The sequence below is a fragment of the Poromitra crassiceps genome (genome assembly GCF_964638095.1).
Source record: "Poromitra crassiceps genome assembly, chromosome: 6".
NCBI classification, from domain to species: domain Eukaryota; kingdom Metazoa; phylum Chordata; class Actinopteri; order Beryciformes; family Melamphaidae; genus Poromitra; species Poromitra crassiceps.
In genome coordinates this window covers 26,255,464-26,276,673 of record NC_139627.1, presented here as the reverse complement: position 1 = coordinate 26,276,673, position 21,210 = coordinate 26,255,464, and the positions used below count along the sequence as shown (strand labels likewise).

Below are 21,210 nucleotides of genomic sequence, written 5' to 3'. Positions count from 1 at the left end.
ATGGTTTCACTTAGAAAACAGCCAACCGAAAACACCCAGTTGTTGTATGGAACACAGTATATGATAACTGTACATATTGGACGCATGTGCTTTTCTGTCAAGTGTTCCTGGGTCTACTACATGAAATATGTGTGTGAATGATTGAAATCAAAGGTTAATGTTAAAGCTACTAAACAAGGACAGATTAATGCTGTTTGATGCAGGTGTCATCATCTGTCCATCAAACCACAAGAAACACTAGCCTACATTTTGCTTTGGATCTCAAACCTTGAAGAAGACTATAATCCACCTTATTTCCATGAGAAACATATGTTTGTAGTGCTAGCACAGGCATCGCTCCATAAACACATCCTTTCTAAAACTTGTATGCAATAGAATCCCTGTAAAATGACCATTGTTATCCAATCTCCCCCCTGTCAAAAGGCCAGTTTGTTGTAAGATATTCAGCTAAGGGACTGCTGATCTACAGCTGTGTTCTGACTCCCATGGAGAATACAATCTAACTTTGGAGCACCACAGCCGCAGCCATACAAAGCCATCAGCATAAACGCTTCACAAACACTTACGCACAAAGTATAGGGGCGAGAAAAAGACTAGCTTCAGACCACATGACTCGTTTTCTGCTTGTGCTCACAGATTGCGTCAACTTCGATTTTCTTACTATACAGATTATAATGAAATGAAGACTTCTGAAAATATGGTTCGTTCAATTGAATATTTCTTTCTTTTTGTTTGTGTTGTTTGGGAGTAAGAAGGCTGTAAACACAACAGAGATGTCCTTTCTGTCTACATTTGGTGATTGCAGAGCTACAGTACGGTAGGTATAGGCACAGAACAATGCATTATATTCATCAATCATAAATGAAAGCAAAATTGGAGATGAAAGGCTATAATGATTTCGACAGACCATTTCTTTTCCCTGAAACAATCGGTCTCAAATTTACCCTTCTAAAACACACACACACACACACGTCTACAGATTCAATTACAGGTATCCCCTCTCTGCTACAGCCAATGTCAGCTGTGTCTTTTAATTCTCTAATCAGTGGCGGGCAGGACCGCTATCAGCGTTCCCATGCAGCATCCCACTCAATACAGACATCCCAAAACACACATGGACTGGTTTTGTCAAATGTTTTATTGAGTGTGTAGACATCTGGGCTACTGTAAAACATGCATTATCTGTAGCAGGCGGAGAGGAGCAGGTGGCATTGTCCCCGCTGTCAGCTGTGTCAGTGCTGGCACCAGTGATGGAGATTAATGAAGTATCTGGAGAGTAATACGCTTCTTCAAATGCTGCTACAATTTGGAGTAGGGGGCCGATCCTGATCTTAAATAGCAAAGCTGTCGGGGTTTAGTGAACCTGTGCTTTGGCAAAGAGGCTGATTCGATGCTACAGGCCAGAAATCAAACAGTGGCAGTGGCTATATGAGGCTTTAGGGGCCTGGCAGGCAGCAATATGAGAAAAAGAAAATCGTAACAGTACAGTTTGTTATGTTAGCCGCGGGATTATTCTTCAGTCACTTTTTCTTTGGTGCGTTTGGTGCGTTAAATTTGAAAAAGATGATGTCTCCGTCTTCAACAGTGTAGTTTCTTCCCTGTTGTCTGTATTTCCCTGCAGCCTGTAAGATGGCAAATAAAATAAAATTACTGAAGGTTCATAAACAAACAAAATATGTATATGGAAAATTACATAGGCCTACAGATTTCCATATATAACTGAATGGATAAAATAATGAACAAAAAAGAATAGTATGGGTAATATGCATCATCTACTGTAAACAACTTGAGTCTCACTGCAAAACACACATGATCTCTCTCGCGTGTGTGTGCACACACACCATTGATAGTATATACACACACACGCACGCACACACGCACACACACTTGTCTTGCACCCATGTTTTTTCGAGGGGTGTCTAAATTCCCATTGGGTGAATAATCCTCTCCTCTCCCCAGTTCAGTTTTATATGCACAAGTACAAAATGTTAATAACTCTTTGATTACAGCATCAAGAAACCAAAATAAGTTCTAACATTTCTTTAGTATACAATAAGTGTTTGTTCTCCTTCGTAGCAAACTCAAAATAATTGACTTGAAGTGCTAATACGGACAGGTTTATGCATTCTGGTTCTGCGCAGCACACAATTAATTAGAAGAATCAATGTCCCTTTAAAGGCTCAGGAGACCATTTAATCCAAGCTCAATACCACCAGAAACACTGGTTGGAGAGGGAGGCAGGGGGAAAAAATCAATGGCTATTTGTGATTCCCGAGTATGTATTAAAGCAGAGACGTCTAACTGGTTCATTTGCACTTGAAAGCAGCCATCTGGAGCAGCAAGCTTGGCTTAAGCAGATATGATTACTAATAATGTGCTATCCCCATACACTGGCCCTATTCAGACAGCCTATTCCCACAACTGGCATTAAATAGCGTGGACCTTAATGCCACAGTCAGAAACGCTCCGTGTTCTTATGAGGCCCAGAAAAGGGATTAGTCGGAGAGCATGCAGGAAGGACCTGACACTGAGATCTCAACCTCCCATAACAATGGTGAAAACCCCCAGGGAGCCACACATTTCACCCTCTGCTTGCAGCTTATGAAGGGCGGGGACAATACACTGCAGATGAATTAAATATTAAATATATTTAAAAAGGGCTTGAATAGGAAAATGGTGAAAATGTTTTGATAATACATGCATTCCACGCCGGTCCTTTCACTAACATATTCATATTGTATATCCCTGTGTGTCACCGTCAGCGGATTGGCTGAGGCTGTAAGTGGGCAGAGGGAGGTGATGGGGGTGATAATAGGATGTTCGTACAACAGCGTCTCAGGCTGTGCTCTGCCACTGCTGATCACAGATGACACCCATAGCAAGGTTACAGTCACTTCCCATTTCACTCAATTGATTAAGGATTCAATTTTCAGTTCTGCCCATTCAGAAACTGAAATTGAATTATCAAAAAAAGGGGCACCCCTGACATGAAAAGCATCCATTCAAATAATTATGAAATAAAGAATTAAAAATTATTATTAGCTCTCCATCCTTCAATTACTAAGCAACAATTTGTTGATTTGAAACTGAAATTTTAGCACTTTGTACTAGTGGGGGAAGAGAGAAAAAACACCAAAACATTTTAAGCATTTTGCAATATTACCTACTGTATTTAGTGCTCAGTTATTGTCTTCACAAATTCACCGTGAAATCAGTTATTATATGGGACAGGCGCATGCACATGTAAAAGCCCACAGCCCAGTAAAAAGGTCAAAACAAACACTGGCAGTTATAAAAAGAAGATATGCAAGTCACATTTCTGTGCCGTTCATCCATGAAACAGTCCTTATAAGAATTTCACACTTTATTTAACGTGCCTCTTTATATCACTGTCACATGCCTATGGTGGCTTGCTCTAAGCTAACAGCGCACTGTATAGATCTGTTAAACGCCCTGGTGAGGTGAAGAAGCACTGCCTCCGAGAGAGTGGACTGAGCTATGAGCGAGACCCACTGTACCATCAGCCAGTTAAGACACATTGTGATAAAGATATGCACAGCTGGAGCAGAATGGCAATGTTTAGAGCCAGAATGAGTTGGCTTGTCAGGCGTGGTGCTGGAGTGTGTGCAGTAATTTCTTCCCCTGAGTAAAGGTGAAGAGTGCTTGGCAGTAGAAGCTGTGTGGTGACTGTCAGCTCCACTGATCACAGGAGACTTCCACTCATCTCGGCTGGCACTCGCACGGCTCACCTTGACAGCATTCTCACTGCCTTCCTCTTTAAAATCCTGGAATTTCATGACTTCCGCCATAATGAAGCCCTTCTCAAAGTCCGTATGGATCTTCCCAGCAGCCTGTGGAGCCTTGGTTCCTTTCTGTCACGAGGAAGGGAAAAGAGAGGACACATAAGGCAAATGAATTGTTTTGGAGAAGATGGATTACAGCACGGGAATGACATGGTGTTTGATAGGGCGATAGCGGCGTGAGCATCACTAGGCGGTGTGTTCGGTCGGGGGTATTCTTGCCTCAGGCCTGATTTCTGGATAGCTCTCCACTCGGCTGTGCCCTGCCAGGGCAGCCTGGAGGCCGATAAGGAGCCGGCTATCCGCTATCAATGCCTTGTGATTCCCATTCCGCGCTGGTATTGATTTGTGTCCAAGCAATCTTGCCTCATTGTGGGTTGCTGCTCTGGTCTCTGGTCATAACATCAAGACCTGCTGTTGCAGTGATCGGCCAGCACTGTATATCTACCTCACTGTATCCTGCCTATGTTGAAATAGCAACGCTTGGTCATTCTAGTATGTTTTAATATTTGATTGTAGTCGGTACTGAGTGCATTAAGTGCCGGAGAATCTGAAGCTGTTTTAAACTTTTTTTTAAATGGGCTTGGAACAGACAATAGTGATTTTTTCCTTCCAAACATACATTTAAATACGCCCCTTAGACGCCAAAATATAAAATCATTTCAGATGCCAATTCAAAGAGGACAAAATAACATTTTAACAGATTCGGAAATTCTTTGTACAGCGAATCCCCTCCAGCAGCCAAAGTCACAACTGGTGACTGATAAAATGTGCAATTTATATGCATTGGAATAAATGCTGGGTGGAAATGACAAATGAGCCAAATAAGTGACGTGGCTGCTCTGTATCATTGTGAGTCCTGCCTGTCGACCCTCTCTCTCTCTGCTCTGCAGCACTGTGCTCAGGAACTGTTGAGCAGTTGTAATTATGTATATAATCAGGTTGGGGTCAACATATTTCATGCCAAAAGAATGATGCGTATTTAATGACTCCAATACATTACCATCCCTATGCAATCTCATTGACGGAGTGCTTGTGAGTTTAACTACCATTAATCAGCATCAAGGTTTGTCTATCTGGAGAAAAATAGATTAGGGGAGGGATTTTTTTCATATGGTGCATTACAAGAGATCCACATTGTGGTAGTTAAGAGCTATGCAGAGCACGCTGATAGATAATGGTCACCTCGAGGCTGCCTAATAAAGCATGCTAAAGGACTTAGGAACACGACATTACTGAGTGTAGTTTTTACAATGCAAGATGTATTGGCTTAATATAGTTACTCACTGATGCCTACCTGACTAAATGCCCCTCACACACAATCAAGGCTAGCTGTAATCAGTTATGTCAAGGAGGACAACCAATGTTTTTTTTTTAGGATGCCTTTGAAGTGTTCCAGGACTTTGCAAATAGTGAGGACGACATCACTCACGCTGGGACGAGTGTGCACCCAAACACGATGATGTCACCTGAATAAAAAGTAATGTTTCCTGTAAAGAAAACAAATAGTGATCTCACCTCCTCCTCTGGCTAGTATAGTCTGTTAAACTGAGAGGCCGTAAAATATCCCCCCCTTCACCCCCACCCCCAAAAGTTCCTGTATACAAACTTGTGTAGGCACAGGTCAGCACAGCTGTAGTAGGTGATTCTACAGCGATACATTTTATATCAATATAAAATAATCAATTTTTAGGTGAGTCTATTTCAAGGTGTCTGTTTTTTTCATTACAGTGTCCAGAATTTTGTTGACATATGCCTTACTCACAATAACTATGTGAAGTTTAACGCCAGACTGTTGATATCTTTTTCCAAAAATGCTTTCTTTTAGTGAGGAATCCACGTATGGATCTATTGTATAGTCCAGACCCTGAGCTAATGAACCAGCCAATATTCCCCCCTCCCCTCCACCACAGATGGGATTATCCAGGGTCACTTCAGCACTGGGGTTCCTTCAGACCTAGATTTTCCTCCATCTCCATAGGAAAATATGAGGAAATGGCTCAGTATAACGTTAGGTTGGATGGTGAAATATAAACTGTGTGATAAACAGTTTTTTGTCTTGTACAAAAGGTCAGAGACTGGACTCAGACTCACTCCTCAGACCGGAAAATTGGCCAAGTACAATTGGGGAGAAAATGGGGTAAAATCAGAAAAAAAGAGAGAAAAAGACTCACTCCTAAGGCCATTTATTCCACTCTGTACTAAATTACAGCAAGGAAGCTAACATCTCGTGCATTTTGGCAAATTAATGTAAACAATGCAACAAAATCTTCAAAGAAAAAAATCTGATATGCAACCAACTTTACTGTGAGTAATTTAGTAATTTTAGTAACTAAAAAAGTATCAGTTTCCTGTCAAGGACATATCATAGCACATATTGCTGCTGCAGATAATATGTAAATAATTGGTCATGTCATGTCATTGTGAGTCCATTAGTGATGACACATTTAGAGAGGATTAAAACTTTTAAACACTAAAACAAAGAGAAAACCATGCAAATTGGATATGCACAAGATCTATGGTCTCAATAATGACAGAAAATGTCATAGACGGTGTCAATAACACTATCACAGTCACTGTGCATTCACAATTTGCATGGTTTTCTCTTTGTTTTCCATAAGAATGTGCATTACCACCACTAACTGGAATGGAGTTTGCAAGCTAGGAGCACTGATTCGCCAAACCTGCTTGCTTGCAGGCTACCAAATTTCTTCTGATTTGATAACGAGTAACGAAGATGCTTAGCGGAAATGTAATAGAGTTTTATTTAGGAAATGTAGTGGAATAAAAGTGAAAGTTGACAGAAATATAAATACTCAAGTAAAGTACAGATACTCCCCAAAAATACTTAAGTACTGTAACAAAGTATTATTACTTCGTTACATTAACCCACTGCCCTACTTGAAGCGCATGTAGCTCTTGACAAGTCACATACCTCATCATAACTGCACTCAATCCTTTCATTTGCCCCAAAACAAAATAAAAAAGGAGGAGACAAAACTTGGACACAATAGCAGCGTGCCAAGCCAACATCTGTATTGATGTAAATGCAGCGGTCCCGTTGCACAAAGCTCATGGCGGGTCGGGCTCAGTAAACTGAGACACACAGGGGGGAGGAGCCCCCAGCAAGGCCCACAAACAGGCGAATGAAAAGCCACATCAATTTCGGCACAGACAGCCCCCGTCACACAGATTAGGCAGGCACAATGCACCGGCCCCTTATCTCTAGCGGCAGGAGGAGGGCAGGCAGATCTGCACAGGATGGAAACATTCTCATGGACGTAATGGGCAAAATCAATTGTTGCCCTCCTCAATCAATGTAGCCCCCACTTTCACTGTTCAGCAGCTCACCAGTAATTGAAGTTATCCTTGGCCTGTAATGACTAGCTAACGCACAACCATGACAAAGTTGGAAGTGTGCGATATCAGTGAGGGTGCCAGCAGGGTGGAACGTGGAACGCGGTGTGTGTGTGTGTGTGTGTGTGTGTGTGTGTGTGTGTGTGTGTGTCCCTCACACTCATTGGTGCGCACAACTGGCAGCAGCAGGCTCTTACCCGAACGGTCCATGCACGGACCTCATCTGGTCCGGCAGTGAAGAAGTACTCGAGCTGCAGGGTTGAGTAGCCTGTCTTGATGATCTTGGTCAGGATACTGGTGGAATTACACAGAGACAGGCAGAGACAATTCCGTTTGAATGGAGTCACCTGTTTATTGGCACTGGTTACTACTAGTCAAAGTTCACTTTGGTGGCAAGGCCTCGTTTCATTCAAATACAAGCTCATTAAAGTAATAAGATGGGTCACTTCGTTTCACACGGGACATTCAACTCTCCAATGGTTGCTTTGATTAATTGGAAAGCTTGTAGAGTCATTTAGCATTTTTACAAATTCAACCCAACACCTCGTTCTGTGCCCAGAGAGAGAGAGAGAGAGAGGGGGGGAAAAAAAATCTGCTGTCACAATTTCTTTCTCTCCATAGAGGTTTTCACATGAGAACAATACACCCAAAATGCCCAAGTTATAATTATACCTACAGATGACAGATGACAGTTAAAAACTTAATTTAGAGGAAAACCCTTTGACTGAGTTGTTCGGTAAAGAGAGCGATCCTTCGCTTTATAATGGTAATTACTCTGCCATTTATTATTCTATCAGCACATGCAATTAAAGGAGTGCACGGAGGACACAGTTGATAATAAAGTGTGGGGAGACTGAATGCTAATTAACCTCTGCGTCTTGTGCTCCGTGCAGTACGTCTGCCTCTCCTCCTCGCTCAGCTCCTGCAGCTGGCTCTCCAGACCTCCGCTGAAGGGGATGACCATGGCACCCGGGTCATGACTGTCCACCCACTCCTTGATTTTCACCAGCCTGTTAAAATAGCAGTTAGTTTCAGGTAGTTTAACTAGTTGCAGGGCTTGACTGACATGTCAAGCATTTTGTTATCTGGTTGCATGCATATTCATGAGAGCGGCTCGACGCACGAGTGTTTACCGTACCGTTGCGGGGGAGATTGCGCTCCCACGGTAGCACTTCATGTCAGAGAGAGTTTCACTTTCTTTCTTTCGGTGAAACTTTCCAACTAGGAATTTATAATGAACCGGCATGTGCTCCTATGATATAATACAGATTCATAGAGATTTTAAAAGGAATGTCCCATTTTCTATTAGAATGGACAAATAGAATTATTTCGACCAGTTAGTGTCCAACCAAACAATTACCGTAAGGCCAGGGGGAAGTGGAAGCAAAACTACCCACTAAGTGTAGTTTCCCCCACTTATAAATGTCTTTGTTGCTCCCCTAACTGTTTGAGAGTTTTTTTTTGCCTTCCAATTCAGCAGGGCACCTGACATTGCAGGACAAAGATATCCTCACAGTTAATGGTAACTCTCAGTCAGAACAATATAAGGGGGTTTAGGGCAATTATGAGATTAGCTCCACATGCTTTCAGGCTGGGATTGGACAGGTCTCAAAGAACAGCACCACACAAATCCATTTTCACACGGTGGGCCTGACAGAGCTCCTAGGCTGGATTGATTCGAAGGGTCCCTGTCATTATCTGTAATCCTAGTTTCCTGTTTAAAGCCTATAAGAAATCAAAGAGTGGGAGGGGCCGCGACACCTCAATACCACATCTATTCCAATGTCACTGCTTTATCACCGACAGTACCGTATCACCGCTCCTACCAAATGATTATCAATACACAGCATCGGACAGGCCACGGCTGTCCAGTGAAACCACCGTTTTGTTTTTATCTAATGCCTTTCCCAACAAGCATGAATAACACTACGGGCTATATTTGAAATGCCTCATACGCCAGTGTGTCTGTCTGCTCAGGCACACATCTATTAAGAACCATAACCTAATATTTCCCTTTCTGTTAGCACTATGTATGTAGTTGAGGTTTGACAGCCAGCCATCGCAATAAGGTGGTGACCATGTCTCATAAAGGAGGGGGGAAGGGGGTATCACTTTTAGTCCAAACTGAAAACTTGCAAACATAGGCGATGTCTCCAATCTGAGATAATAACAGCTGTAGTTTGTCACTTTTAGGAGCGCAGCTGTCTATTTGGTGGCACGTTATTTGCATTCCTCAGGTATGGCGTTCTCTACAGGCGGCTGAATAATGATTCACAAATCACTCTCCCCACACCAGTCAAGGGCTGTGATCCTGTGAATAGACCATTGTGTCGCAGACTGTAATTGGTGAAGACTTGACAGAGCCGAGCCGAGCCAGCCGAGTCACAAAGCGGCTCATGGTGGAAAGGCTGAGGGATGATTTTCATAATGTGAAGGCGAGAAGAGGGAACGGGAGCTGCAAATGAGCACGGGGGTCTCGGGGTCTTTGCACTGAGTGACACGGGAGCAGACAAACACCTTGCCACAGGAACATGGGACACCCCCTTCCCTCAACTCCAGAAACAAAGCAGTGTCAATTAAGAGCTTTGATGCTCCGTCAACATGACTTCCAAAACCAATTGTGTCAACTTCCACCGCTGTCTAGTCACGCCACTTTGCAATTTGTATTTATGTCCTTTCCAATTATTGGTAAGAAATGTTGTGTGGATGTATAAATTGGGCAAAATGTTAATGTAGAACAACATGCCTTTGTTCATATCAAAAGATGGCAAAAGGGTCTCTCAGTCACGCATGAAATTCAAAATAATAACGTAAAAAGGATTCATGTTACTATATATCATGTATTCTATACATGAAGGCTTCACACCTCTTGGTATTTAGAGGTTCTGTTCCATGTCATTCTATGAAACAAGAAATATGCTTGTTTTTTTTTATTCTTCAAGGGATGTTTAATTGGACAAATCTCTCATTTGGTGATCATTCACCACTTAAAAGATTTTTGCAATTATCATGCACAGATTTGAAGAAAGAAATGTGGGTATAGGTGTTCATAGCATAAGGTTTTACAAGTATGACTTACAAAAAGAATCTAACAAGAGCTTGTGTGTGCGTGGGTATATGTGTGTGTGTGTGTGTGTGTGTGTGTGTGTGTGTGTGTGTGTGTGTGCGCATGGGCGTGTGTGTGTGTGTGTGTGTGTGTGTGTGTGTGTGTGTGTCTTGTCAGTCTTCCATTATGTCCTAGCATTGACTGCCATCTCTCAGTGCTCAGTCCGTTAATAGAAAGATTCAGCACTTTCCGGTCTTGATATCCTTCTCTGAACAAATGATGCCTGAAATTTTTATTCTTTTTATAATGGAATTCCAATGGCCTTTGCTGCAAATCTAGTGGAAATTTTTGCATATCAAGTGGGAAAAATTAAATGTTAACCACGTTTTAATGTGATTAAGGGTGACAGGGACATTATTTCTGCTAATCATTCAGCAGCTTAAAAGGCTCAAACAAGACTGAGGAACAAGCCATGTTTGTGCTGCCTTTCCTGCTGCTCTCAATTCAAGGAGAAAAAACATTTCAAAAGTATAAGTAGCTTTTTCGTATGTGCTTTGCTTTCACCATCAGGTTGACAAGTCTAAAACACAACATGCAGTTATTTTCTCAGTTTAGGTTAATTGGTATTGTAAGATAAGTTGAATGGTAAACCAGCACTATGAAAATTGCTCCTTTATCTGGTCGTTTTACAACAAGAAAAACAGCTTTCACATGCTATTCATTGTAAGCTTTAGATTTGATGCCTGCAGCACTTACTATACGTGCGATTAAAAACACAGTATGTAGTGAAATAATGAAAAAACAAAAGGCGCTTCCACAACAGGCCGGGTCTGAATGGAGACGTCCCATAGGGGGCCTCCCTCTGGGGCCAGTCTATTTGTCTTTTGGTGTGGGAATCCTGAAGGGGAAATAATTCCTGTGTTTCCGCATGCCTGGGGCTTCCCTGGGCTTTGTCAGAGCTTTGATCTGCTTAAACGACTCAGGAGGGGGAAACAATGGGAGCCGCTAAAGTACAGGTGCAGCTACCTGAGACAATGACCTGGCCCTGTGTCTGACATGCATTCATACAGGCTGGCTTTATTATCAACGCTTAGCCAGGTAAGCCTGTGAAAGGTGGGCCATCACCTCCGCTCCGAGTGCCTCCTTTCACATGCAATTGAATGCTGACAGACACGAGGAGTAATCCACAATCTCCCTCACCCGCTTCTGCAACTTCATCACTGAGGGGTGAGTTTCCGTTGGTCATATTGAGGCCAATGCGGAAGTACCAAAAACTGCAGTTCTTCGAATGGCCACTTGAGGCAAAGGGAGTCAATCTCCATTGACTCTTATGATTCCCTCCCAGATTTTACAGCAGAAAAAAAAACATTTTTACAGCCCAGTTCAAAAAACGGTTTAGTCTGACGGAACAGAAGCAGACTGCGCGGGTATAAGCTCTGCTATTGGCTCTGACCATTTCAGTCAGAGCAAAGGGAAATCCCTTTCCACTCCCTGCCGCTGTGAAACAATGCTAGCTAGCAAGGTAGCAACCTACACGCTAAAAATGGCAAGTTTTGTCAAACATTTGGATTGCGCAATAACGCAGGTCTGCTTGGTACATTTGGTGGATGGTTGTAAAGATAAGCATTTCTTTTGCACTATAAATGAGAGCGAGTTGAGCCACATTCTCTCCTTTGCTGGTACAGCGTGAAACGAAGTGTGGAGATAGTCTGACAAGTGGGTCTGTATAGCTAATTTCACTTTTCATGACAACTGTACGGAGGGGTGAATTTTTATATAACTCGTCCGTTTAGAGCAGGGGGCACAACGTTTTTACACTTCAGATCGACTTTAACATTTTTCAACAGCACAAGATCTACCTGAATGCGAGACACTGACACGACACATTATCCAAATATGATTTTGGGATCTACCAGTAAGCACCCTGAGATCTACCAGTAGATCGCGATCTACTGGTTGCGCAACACTGGTTTAGAGTAAAATAGACCAAAAAAAAGACTACGTTTTGGGCATGATTGACAGGTTGCCTGTCCAGTGATCACATAGCTCGCCGATCACAGACCAATAGTAGGCGGCTCTGTGGGAAACCCCTGGTGTTGCGTCATCTCGCGTGAGAACCAAGGTGGCAGCGGCCTAAATGCCAAACTGGAGGCTTCAAAACGGGAGTCCCCAGATGGGTGACGTCACACTCACTCTGTCCATCTCTTTTATATTGACCCACCCAGACAGCCCAGCAGACTGGCTCAGGAGCACCTCAACCTGCTTACAGCCCAGCAAGACTGGCTCAGGAGCACCTCAACCTGCTTACAGCCTTACAGCTTATCAGCCTTGTGCTATTCAGCCATTTCACATTTCTTGGCAGCTGCCGGCTTGCATGCTAGGCACCAACTCATCAAGTAATAAACCCGAGGGTCCCCTTCTGTTTTGCTAGTCTCCGGCTGCAGAAGGCACTGTGGCACACTAGCATCCTAAGCCCCTCCCTCTTCCCGTCCCCGATGATGACGGGACAGAGAAATGAGAGGTATGAGCTCATGGTGGCTTTTGAGGCTGGGAAGTCGGGGGCTCTGTGGGATGCTTTTCATCCTCCCAGTGGTGAGCTCCTGAGAGACATGAGTGTAGACCCTCTCTGCTCCCTGTGGCCATGGCCGGAAGGAGAGGCATTACACAGACGCACGCACGCGCGCACGCACACACACACACACACACACACACACACACACACACACACACACACACACACACACACACACACACACACACACACACACACACACACACACACACACACACACACACACACACACACACACACACACACACACACACACACACACCAATACTGTCAACTTCTTTCAACTTCTTTCACTCTTTAAAGCAATCAGGGGCTGGAGGAAACGGAACCCAGTGCAGCCACAAGGGGAGCAGCTTCCATTAAGAGCATCATTTCACATCCAGTCTCAAACAAACCTCGACCTAGCAAGAGGCTAGTAACAGGCTTTGTGCAAGTTAACAGGCCTTTTTGGAACAACTTTCTTTTGTTTGATAACTACATCCATTACATTTTCAAAGACAAATGCTTGACTTTAAATATTTACGCCAAAGGCGTAACCCCAACAAACACTCGCTCTCGGTTCCGTCCTTATATGATGACAGTCGAGAATGCATTATCATGGCCGTGGCGTGGCCCTGTTTAAGGCTCTCCGCCAGGAGGGGGAAAAAAAGACAAACATCAGAATTTCAAACAGTAACCCTCAGGAGTATATAGCACATCACCCAAAATAATTCTCTATGGGGTATCCATGCTGTCATTCACTGCAGATGACTGGGAGAGAGAAAGGAATGGGGGTTGGGGAAGATTGGGGGAGTCATCAAGATGTGACAATTGTGACAAGAGCAGGCAAAGTGTAGTGCAGCAGAATGCCGCACGGATGTCTCCATCTCTCCTTTTTTCTCCCAGGATGACAGCTTAATGTCTTCCACATGCAATATTTATTCTCATCGTGTGTCAGACTGTCTAGCTGTCCTACGGAGTACAAAGACTGTCACTTATTAGAATAAAAGCAGAAAGAAGGTAATCAAGGACACATGTAACATCAGCCAATCATGCCCCTTACCAATCCTGCAGCCTTTCCCCCATTCATAACAATCCAACAATGTCCCTGATATAACAAGCATCAAGAACTGTATGTGGCAATGCTACATTCATTCATTTCTCTCATTAGAGCTGGCCAGGCTGCGGGCCGCTTGCTGTGACATGTGTATTCAGTTACAACCTTATCACAAATATAATCAACAGCACAGCTCAACAAAGCCACAGCTATTCAAATGTGTCATTAGCCAGACTTGAAACTCACAGAGGAGAACTTTACAGGGGGGAAATGCGCAGGGCCTCCTTTGCTTTTCTCCTGTATGAAGCTACCTCGGTGCAAGGCAGCCACATTGTGGTCCTACAGAGATGTAGGAATCATTATTAACCTTGATGTTTTTTTTCCCTTCTAATTCTAGTTTTTGACATCAAATAATCACTCAGTTAGGATCTAGCAGCTTATTATTATTAGTGATAACAGCAGCACTCTCTCTTTGCCATCAAAAAACAACAGAGTCAGCATCACCATGTTGAGGTACAAATCCAAGATGGCCGCAGCAGGGTGATGTGTGACAGGTCAACAGTGTCCTTTCATTACCTGGACTAACGGGACAGTCAATAACCAGGCTAACTGAAGCAACAGCTCTTTATTAGCCCCATCTGGTTCAGTTTGACACTACAGCCTCTCTCCTGTTTTCTCTCGCTAGCAAAAGGCTTCCATTAGGACTGACTGTGGGCAGCAGGGCACATTTCTTAGCATGGGAAAGTGTTTGTCAGGATCCCACACTACACGAGGAGAGAGCGGACGACTGCACACAAAATAAAAGGAGCAAGTGATCATACATCTCCCACATGGCTTTGAAAAGCGAAGAGTGCCTCCCTAGGCAGTAGTTCCTAAAAAATCTTGGCTGGAGCCAGTGGTTTTGCACTCAATAAAGTTTCAGTTGTGTTTATGGGAATTATGGTTTGGAGTAGCCGAAGTGGGCTGCAGCAACCGCTTTCATGAAACTCTTCTCAGTGAATCATAATTGCCTCCGCCCCCCCCCCCCTCCCTCCCCCCGGTTTTTCTTCTGTCTCCAAATCTCGAGGGACACTCAGAAATGGCTGTCTAACTGCTCATCAAAATGATGAGAAAAAGAAAGAAAAGAAAACATATGCCTTATTACTGCACTTCTTCAAAAGCAAAAATGGACGAAGTAGAATCCAAGTCAACACTGTAGTTAGACAAATGAAGAATCTATTCAACATGTGGATAATTACACAAGCTATCTTCTGCGGGCAAAGGCTCTCGGGTCCAAAACTGACTCCACTTTAATTGTCAAAGCTCCTCCTACAGGCCAACTAGAGTATGAAACTCAGCAAACAGAATCTGCTGTCACTTTCCTCGTCCTTTAACCACAGTTGGAGGATTTGTTTGAACTTAAAACTCGTTGTTACATTATGATTATATTTACATGACATTCCATATGTGAGTAGGAAGGGCTTTAGTGTCTTGCTCAAGGACACCTCAACAGGACACTGCTGGGATTGAACCTGTGACTTTTCAGTTACCGGACGCTCTCCTGAACCACTAAGCTGCACTGCCTTGCTTCCCAGACATGTCATTATTGTCAGTCTTTTCAAGATCAACACTTCTCTGAAAAGGTGGACAAGAATAAGCATGGCACGAGATGTTCCCAAATCACAGCCTCCCAGACAGGTTTGAGGGGATTCATTGTGGATGAACGTTGTCTGCTTTAGTGCCAGAAAAAATGATAATTAAAAAGGTTGGCTGGAAGAGAAGCTGTGGTACTTAATTGTTTCAGGAAATCTTGCTGCTTTCCAGCCTAAAGCACAAGGCAAGATATCATACAGGTACATAATGTAGGCCTAATACAGGTTGAGAAGCAGGTAACCTTTACAGAGTGAAAGTCATAAATAAGTTAACAATTCAGTTAGGTTGGTCGAGACAGAGCAGCATGCATGCACATGCCTCTACATGCTTGCATACAGACAGACAGACAGGCAGGCAGACATGTAGACAGACAGACAGACAGACATGCAGACAGACAGACAGACAGACAGACAGACAGACAGACAGACAGACAGACAGACATGCAGACAGACAGACAGACAGACAGACAGACAGAAATGCAGACATGTAGACAGGCATGCAGACAGACAGACAGACATGTAGACAGGCATGCAGACAGACAGACAGACAGACAGACATGCAGACATGTAGACAGACAGACAGACAGACATGCAGACATGTAGACAGGCATGCAGACAGACAGACAGACAGACAGACATGCAGATATGTAGACAGGCATGCAGACAGGCATGCAGACAGACAGACATGCAGACATCTAGGCAGGCATGCAGACAGACAGACAGACAGACAGACATACATGCAGACATGTAGACAGGCATGCAGACAGACAGACAGACAGACAGACAGACAGACATGTAGACAGGCATGCAGACAGACAGACAGACAGACATGCAGACATCTAGACAGGCATGCAGACAGACAGACAGACAGACAGACATGCAGACAGACAGACATACATGCAGACAGGCATGCAGACAGACAGACAGACAGACAGACATGTAGACAGGCATGCAGACAGACAGACAGACAGACAGACAGACAGACAGACATACATGTAGACAGGCATGCAGACAGACAGACATGCAGACAGACAGACATGCAGACATGTAGACAGGCATGCAGACAGACAGACAGACATGTAGACAGGCATGCAGACAGACAGACAGACAGACAGACATGTAGACAGGCATGCAGACAGGCATGCAGACAGACACACATGCAGACAGACAGACATGCAGACATGTAGACAGATATACATACATGCACACACACACACACACACACACACACACACACACACACACACACACACACACACACACACACACACACACACACACACACACACACACAGAGTTCATAAAAAGAGCTATGGTACCCGCAGTTCTTACACTCAGAAGAACGCACACGACAGAGGCACTCACAGACAGGCCACGCTTACCGGTTTCGTTAAAGGTCAACACACCTACTTAAGAGGCGCCAATTACTTTAATGGACATTATCAAAAGAAAAGGGGGGAAAACAACATGACAGCAAATCCAGAGTATTCTCAATTGTGTCTTTTTGCCTTTACAAAAATGCAACTGCTCAGTTTTCTGATGAGGACCAGGATGAAATACCTGCTATCAAACCTAATACAAGTATTAAAAAGATGGCGAGACCACGAGCTTGCAAAATCATCAATTCCGCCCTTGACAAGTGAAAACACGCTAATGCTAGGCAGGCTGCAGCCACCACATCATCAACAGCGCCGTAATGACCCTCTCTAACACACAAACTATGTGGCACAGACTAAAGTCTTGCAGGCAGCCTCCTGACGCCGAGGGAAGCGGAGAAAGCCTCTTGATAGACTCTCGTAGATGCCATTCTCTATCACGCAATGCCTCTCAGTCATAAACACATGACAAATGCGGCCTTCATCATTTTTTACGAGCGGGGATGTGCAGGGGGCAGTGCGTGGCTGGAGGGGAGAGAGGAGAGCGGTGAGCAGCGGGCGGCCCCCTCTGCACAGAGGAGAGGGGCCGTGTGGTAAAGTCTCCTCTGGAACATCACTGGGCCCAGCGCGCCTTTGATCTGCACACCGCAATTACGCCAGCGTCCAAATGAGCATGGAGTCGCCTCTGAAACAGACTTCAAACATGCACATGTACGCATTCTCATACACGTACACATGCACTGTGTACTGTATAGGATTGGAGCCATGTGCTCCTCTCGACAGTAAATGATGTACCGTCTCCAGCAGTGAACCTGGGGATGAAAGGAGGCCCCTGCTCCTCCTCTGATCCCGCCATTAATGATGGCTTGCTAATACTGTGTATTCTAAAACGCTGAAAAGGCTGGGGTGCTCAGTGTGTCGAATATCAACGTTTGTATACAAGGTGCTCTTGGTAGGGGGGTGGGGGTGGTGAAGGCCGCATGTCTGAAACGCATCGCAGAAAACTTTCTTCTTTCACTAACTTTCTCCCTCCTAAACAAGTGTGCTTTGGACCTGCCCAAGAGACCACGCAACCACCAGTAGGCTAAGTGGCCTCTGGCGTTTTACTGTGTATTCTTGTCTAAACAAGGGCAGCGTGTGTGTATGTAGTTCCCATACTCCAAACAGAATGATCCTGTCTAACTATGGATCTTTTTTTGGAACCTCGATAAGTCAGATAAGACTACTGCTATCTCCTACTTCTGATAAGGCTACTGTAATATACTAGGCATCTCGTGCGCTCGATTCCTAGGCTCGGTCACTGTGCGGCCTCGCCCGCCCTGCAGCTCGCTTACGCAGCTCCGCCACTGCGCGGCCTCGCCCACAGCTCGGCTGCTGCATGGCCTCGCCTGCTCTATTGGCATGTGCAGTGCACAATTGCCCAACTTCGCATCACTGATGACATCACTCACTGAAGACAATTGCTTGAGTGACCAGACATTGTGAAGTGTAAACAAAAACCACAATTGTTTGAGTGACATCACTGATGATGTCATAGACAATGATGTCACTGATGTCACAATGTCTATTGACATCATAATTGCTCGAGTTTAACCAAAAATGTATCCAAAATCGCAGAACCCACTTACTCCCTTTTATATAAAGGATGATGGTGTTGTTCAGTGATAATCTTTCCACAACACACAGTTGAGTGTCCTTAATAATCACTATCACTTTTCTTTCAGGTTGTATAAATGTATGGAACCTCAACCTGCATGTTATTCAACCTAAAAAAAAGAAGTATGGTGGGATGTGATTGCGACAAAATCAATAGCATCAACTCCGAGGCTGAAAGACCAAATGCAATGAACAAAACATTGCAAGGATATAACTGCACTTCAGCAAGGGGAGCCTGCAAAGTGGCCTGAGTGGGTGTCCTGAGCGACACAGATGAAATTGCCTTATTTGCCTCATTCTAGGATTCTCCTTCTTCCCTCCACACCTTAAAGCTGAGATTGCAATTTGTCTTGCTGTTTGCTTTGAATAGTCCTTAAGCGTATCATCATCTCAACCTCGCTGGTGGAAAAACAAGAGCATGGCGACAGCCAAATGGCAGTCTGGCGTCTCTGCTGCAGACTAGCTGCCATTAGGGCTGAGAGCAGCATTTATTGTACAATTAGGGGCAGCCAGATCTACCTGTAATCATCTCCATACAGGTGTGAGCTGCTCTCTGGACAAGGGAAGTGACTCATCACTTGTCAAACATCAACACTTTGATGTTGGCATTGTTCAGCGCCGAGCCCTCAGGACATGTGAGCACTACCGCTTGCCTGTTTAAAACACTAAGATTTATTGCTTTTAACAGAGTAAAAGAAAAAACACACACGCAACGTGAAAAACCCTCTTCCTGCCGATGACTGATGTTCCACATGTCATGAATCACTTGATTTATGTGTTCTCTTGCAATGTTCCTCCTCCCTCTGTCTGACAGTCATACTTTCGTGTCAAGAACATATTAACAAATAGGTAAACAACTTCCCTTTTTAATATACGGTAATGCTGCCAAATAAAGGACTGAAGAACAAATGCTGTTAGAACTGTTTGACACCAAAAGCCTAGTGGGCAATTGGAAAAGGGACGATAACAATCCACAAGATGTTGTTATTGACAAAATGGCTGTAGTGTGTGGATAAGTATCCCTTTCAGATATAATGGATGTCTCACACCGATCTTCTAGATCTGCTCTCACTGTGCCCGGATCATAACATTACTATCAAAAGTATGTTTGACAGAACAGAAGATCACAGGTCTGGAAGAGAGGTTTATATTAGTGCATGCAAAGACATTCTCAACCAGTGTGGTGATTACGAATAAGGGTGCGCCTGAAAAGTAAATACACATCCCTGTACACTAAATGACACAGTAGATACAAGCCCATTCCCATTCCTCAGTGTAAAGAAATACACAAATGCCCCTGTGATCTATGGGAATTTCTCGTCTGTAAAGTACAGCTCGTAAGGCATGCTACTAATATTCCCTGTATTGAGCAACAACATCTGAAGACAGTGGGCTCCTCAGACAAAACCAAATATTTGGAGCAAAACAATTTTAGACATCACAATATTTAAAGAGTGTTATCCTTATGATTTATTGGCCTTGTCCAGATGATATTAATTACTCTTTTGGCTTTGAATCTGTGTATATATATTTTTTTGTCATGTAAAGCCTGCACCCTCTTTCATATCGTATGGAAATTAGACATTTTTTGATGGAAAATGGAGACCATATGTTAGTAAGTGTTTAATGAAGTGCAGAGTCTGGGGGCTGGCTGGGGTTTCCAGAACTGGATGTTGTGTTAGAGCATACTTAGTGCCACCTCCAGGCAGATCCTCTCACAAAAATATACTGTAACCGTTTTTGCCAGCAGGAGACGAGAGTCAGTAGACCAGTGTGGGTAAATTCTCACACACACAACACACACGCAAAAAGTATTACGGAAATGTTCTGTGAAAGTTCATTGAAATCGATGTGACTGAATACATAAACAGAAGGCAGGCTCTTTGGTGATGATCCATAGAGAGTGCAAAATGTCTGGTCCCACCCGACTTCTAAGCACTTACCATTTGTTCTTTCTCCTGATGTAGTCCTTCTCAGAGAGGTTAACGAGGTAAATCATTGGTTTGGATGTCAAAAACAAGTATTTGTTCAACACTTCGATCTGTGACAAACAAAGAGAAGGCAACTACTAATAAGAATCCAAACTTTCCAAAGCAGCCTTTGAAGATCATGCAGGGATAAGTGAAGCCAAATCAAATTAGGCTCTGGTCTAGGCTCTGTGGGGAGCATCTATAAAGCCTCGAGATCGAGATCAGCACAGACAGATGTCATTAACTTGTAGAAAAAGTAATGTCAAAATACCAGCAGAAAAAGACAAGCGCGCATATTAACTTGTGATTAGCATAGAAGACCATCTGCACAAAAAACATAGCAGTTGGGCTTTCAGGCCAGATGAAATGATTACCAAGATAAATCACGTTAATAAATGTGAGTGTAACATCAAAGACTTACCTCCTTGTCGTTCCAATCGTGATAGTAGCGGACATGTTTCTTTTCATCCACTAGCCAGCTCTTCAGTTTGCACATTACGTCCTGTTTGGAATTAAAAGAGAATGAAGAAGAAGCCATTAACGGAGATGAAAAAGAATATAAACCCAGCAGGGAATGGGGTCATTATTTCCTAAATGCATGGCATCCTGATGCCAAAATGAACAATGGCTGTGCTCGTATGGCTCGTATGGCTTTAACAGGGACGCAACGCACAAGGACCCCTTACCGCCTTTAAATCACGACAAAATGCCTTCTGGGGGGGCACAGTTATGTACACTGATATTCCATAGGGACTGTTGGATGAAA

At 43.7% G+C, this 21,210-nt stretch overlaps 1 protein-coding gene across 1 annotated transcript in view; it reads right to left on the bottom strand.

The window, feature by feature from the left end:
• Positions 1–1,270: 1,270 nt before the first annotated feature.
• LOC310778618 (obg-like ATPase 1) overlaps positions 1,271–21,210 on the bottom strand; it is a 35,611-nt gene continuing 15,671 nt past the window's right edge. The window contains exons 3-8 of the mRNA XM_083639102.1: positions 20,866–20,946; positions 20,418–20,515; positions 8,027–8,167; positions 7,355–7,451; positions 3,750–3,872; positions 1,271–1,622 (exon numbers count right to left, since the gene is read on the bottom strand). Of these exons, the coding sequence (XP_083495228.1) occupies positions 1,521–1,622; positions 3,750–3,872; positions 7,355–7,451; positions 8,027–8,167; positions 20,418–20,515; positions 20,866–20,946 (642 nt within the window). The 3' untranslated portion in view covers positions 1,271–1,520. The remainder of the gene's footprint in view (positions 1,623–3,749; positions 3,873–7,354; positions 7,452–8,026; positions 8,168–20,417; positions 20,516–20,865; positions 20,947–21,210) is intronic.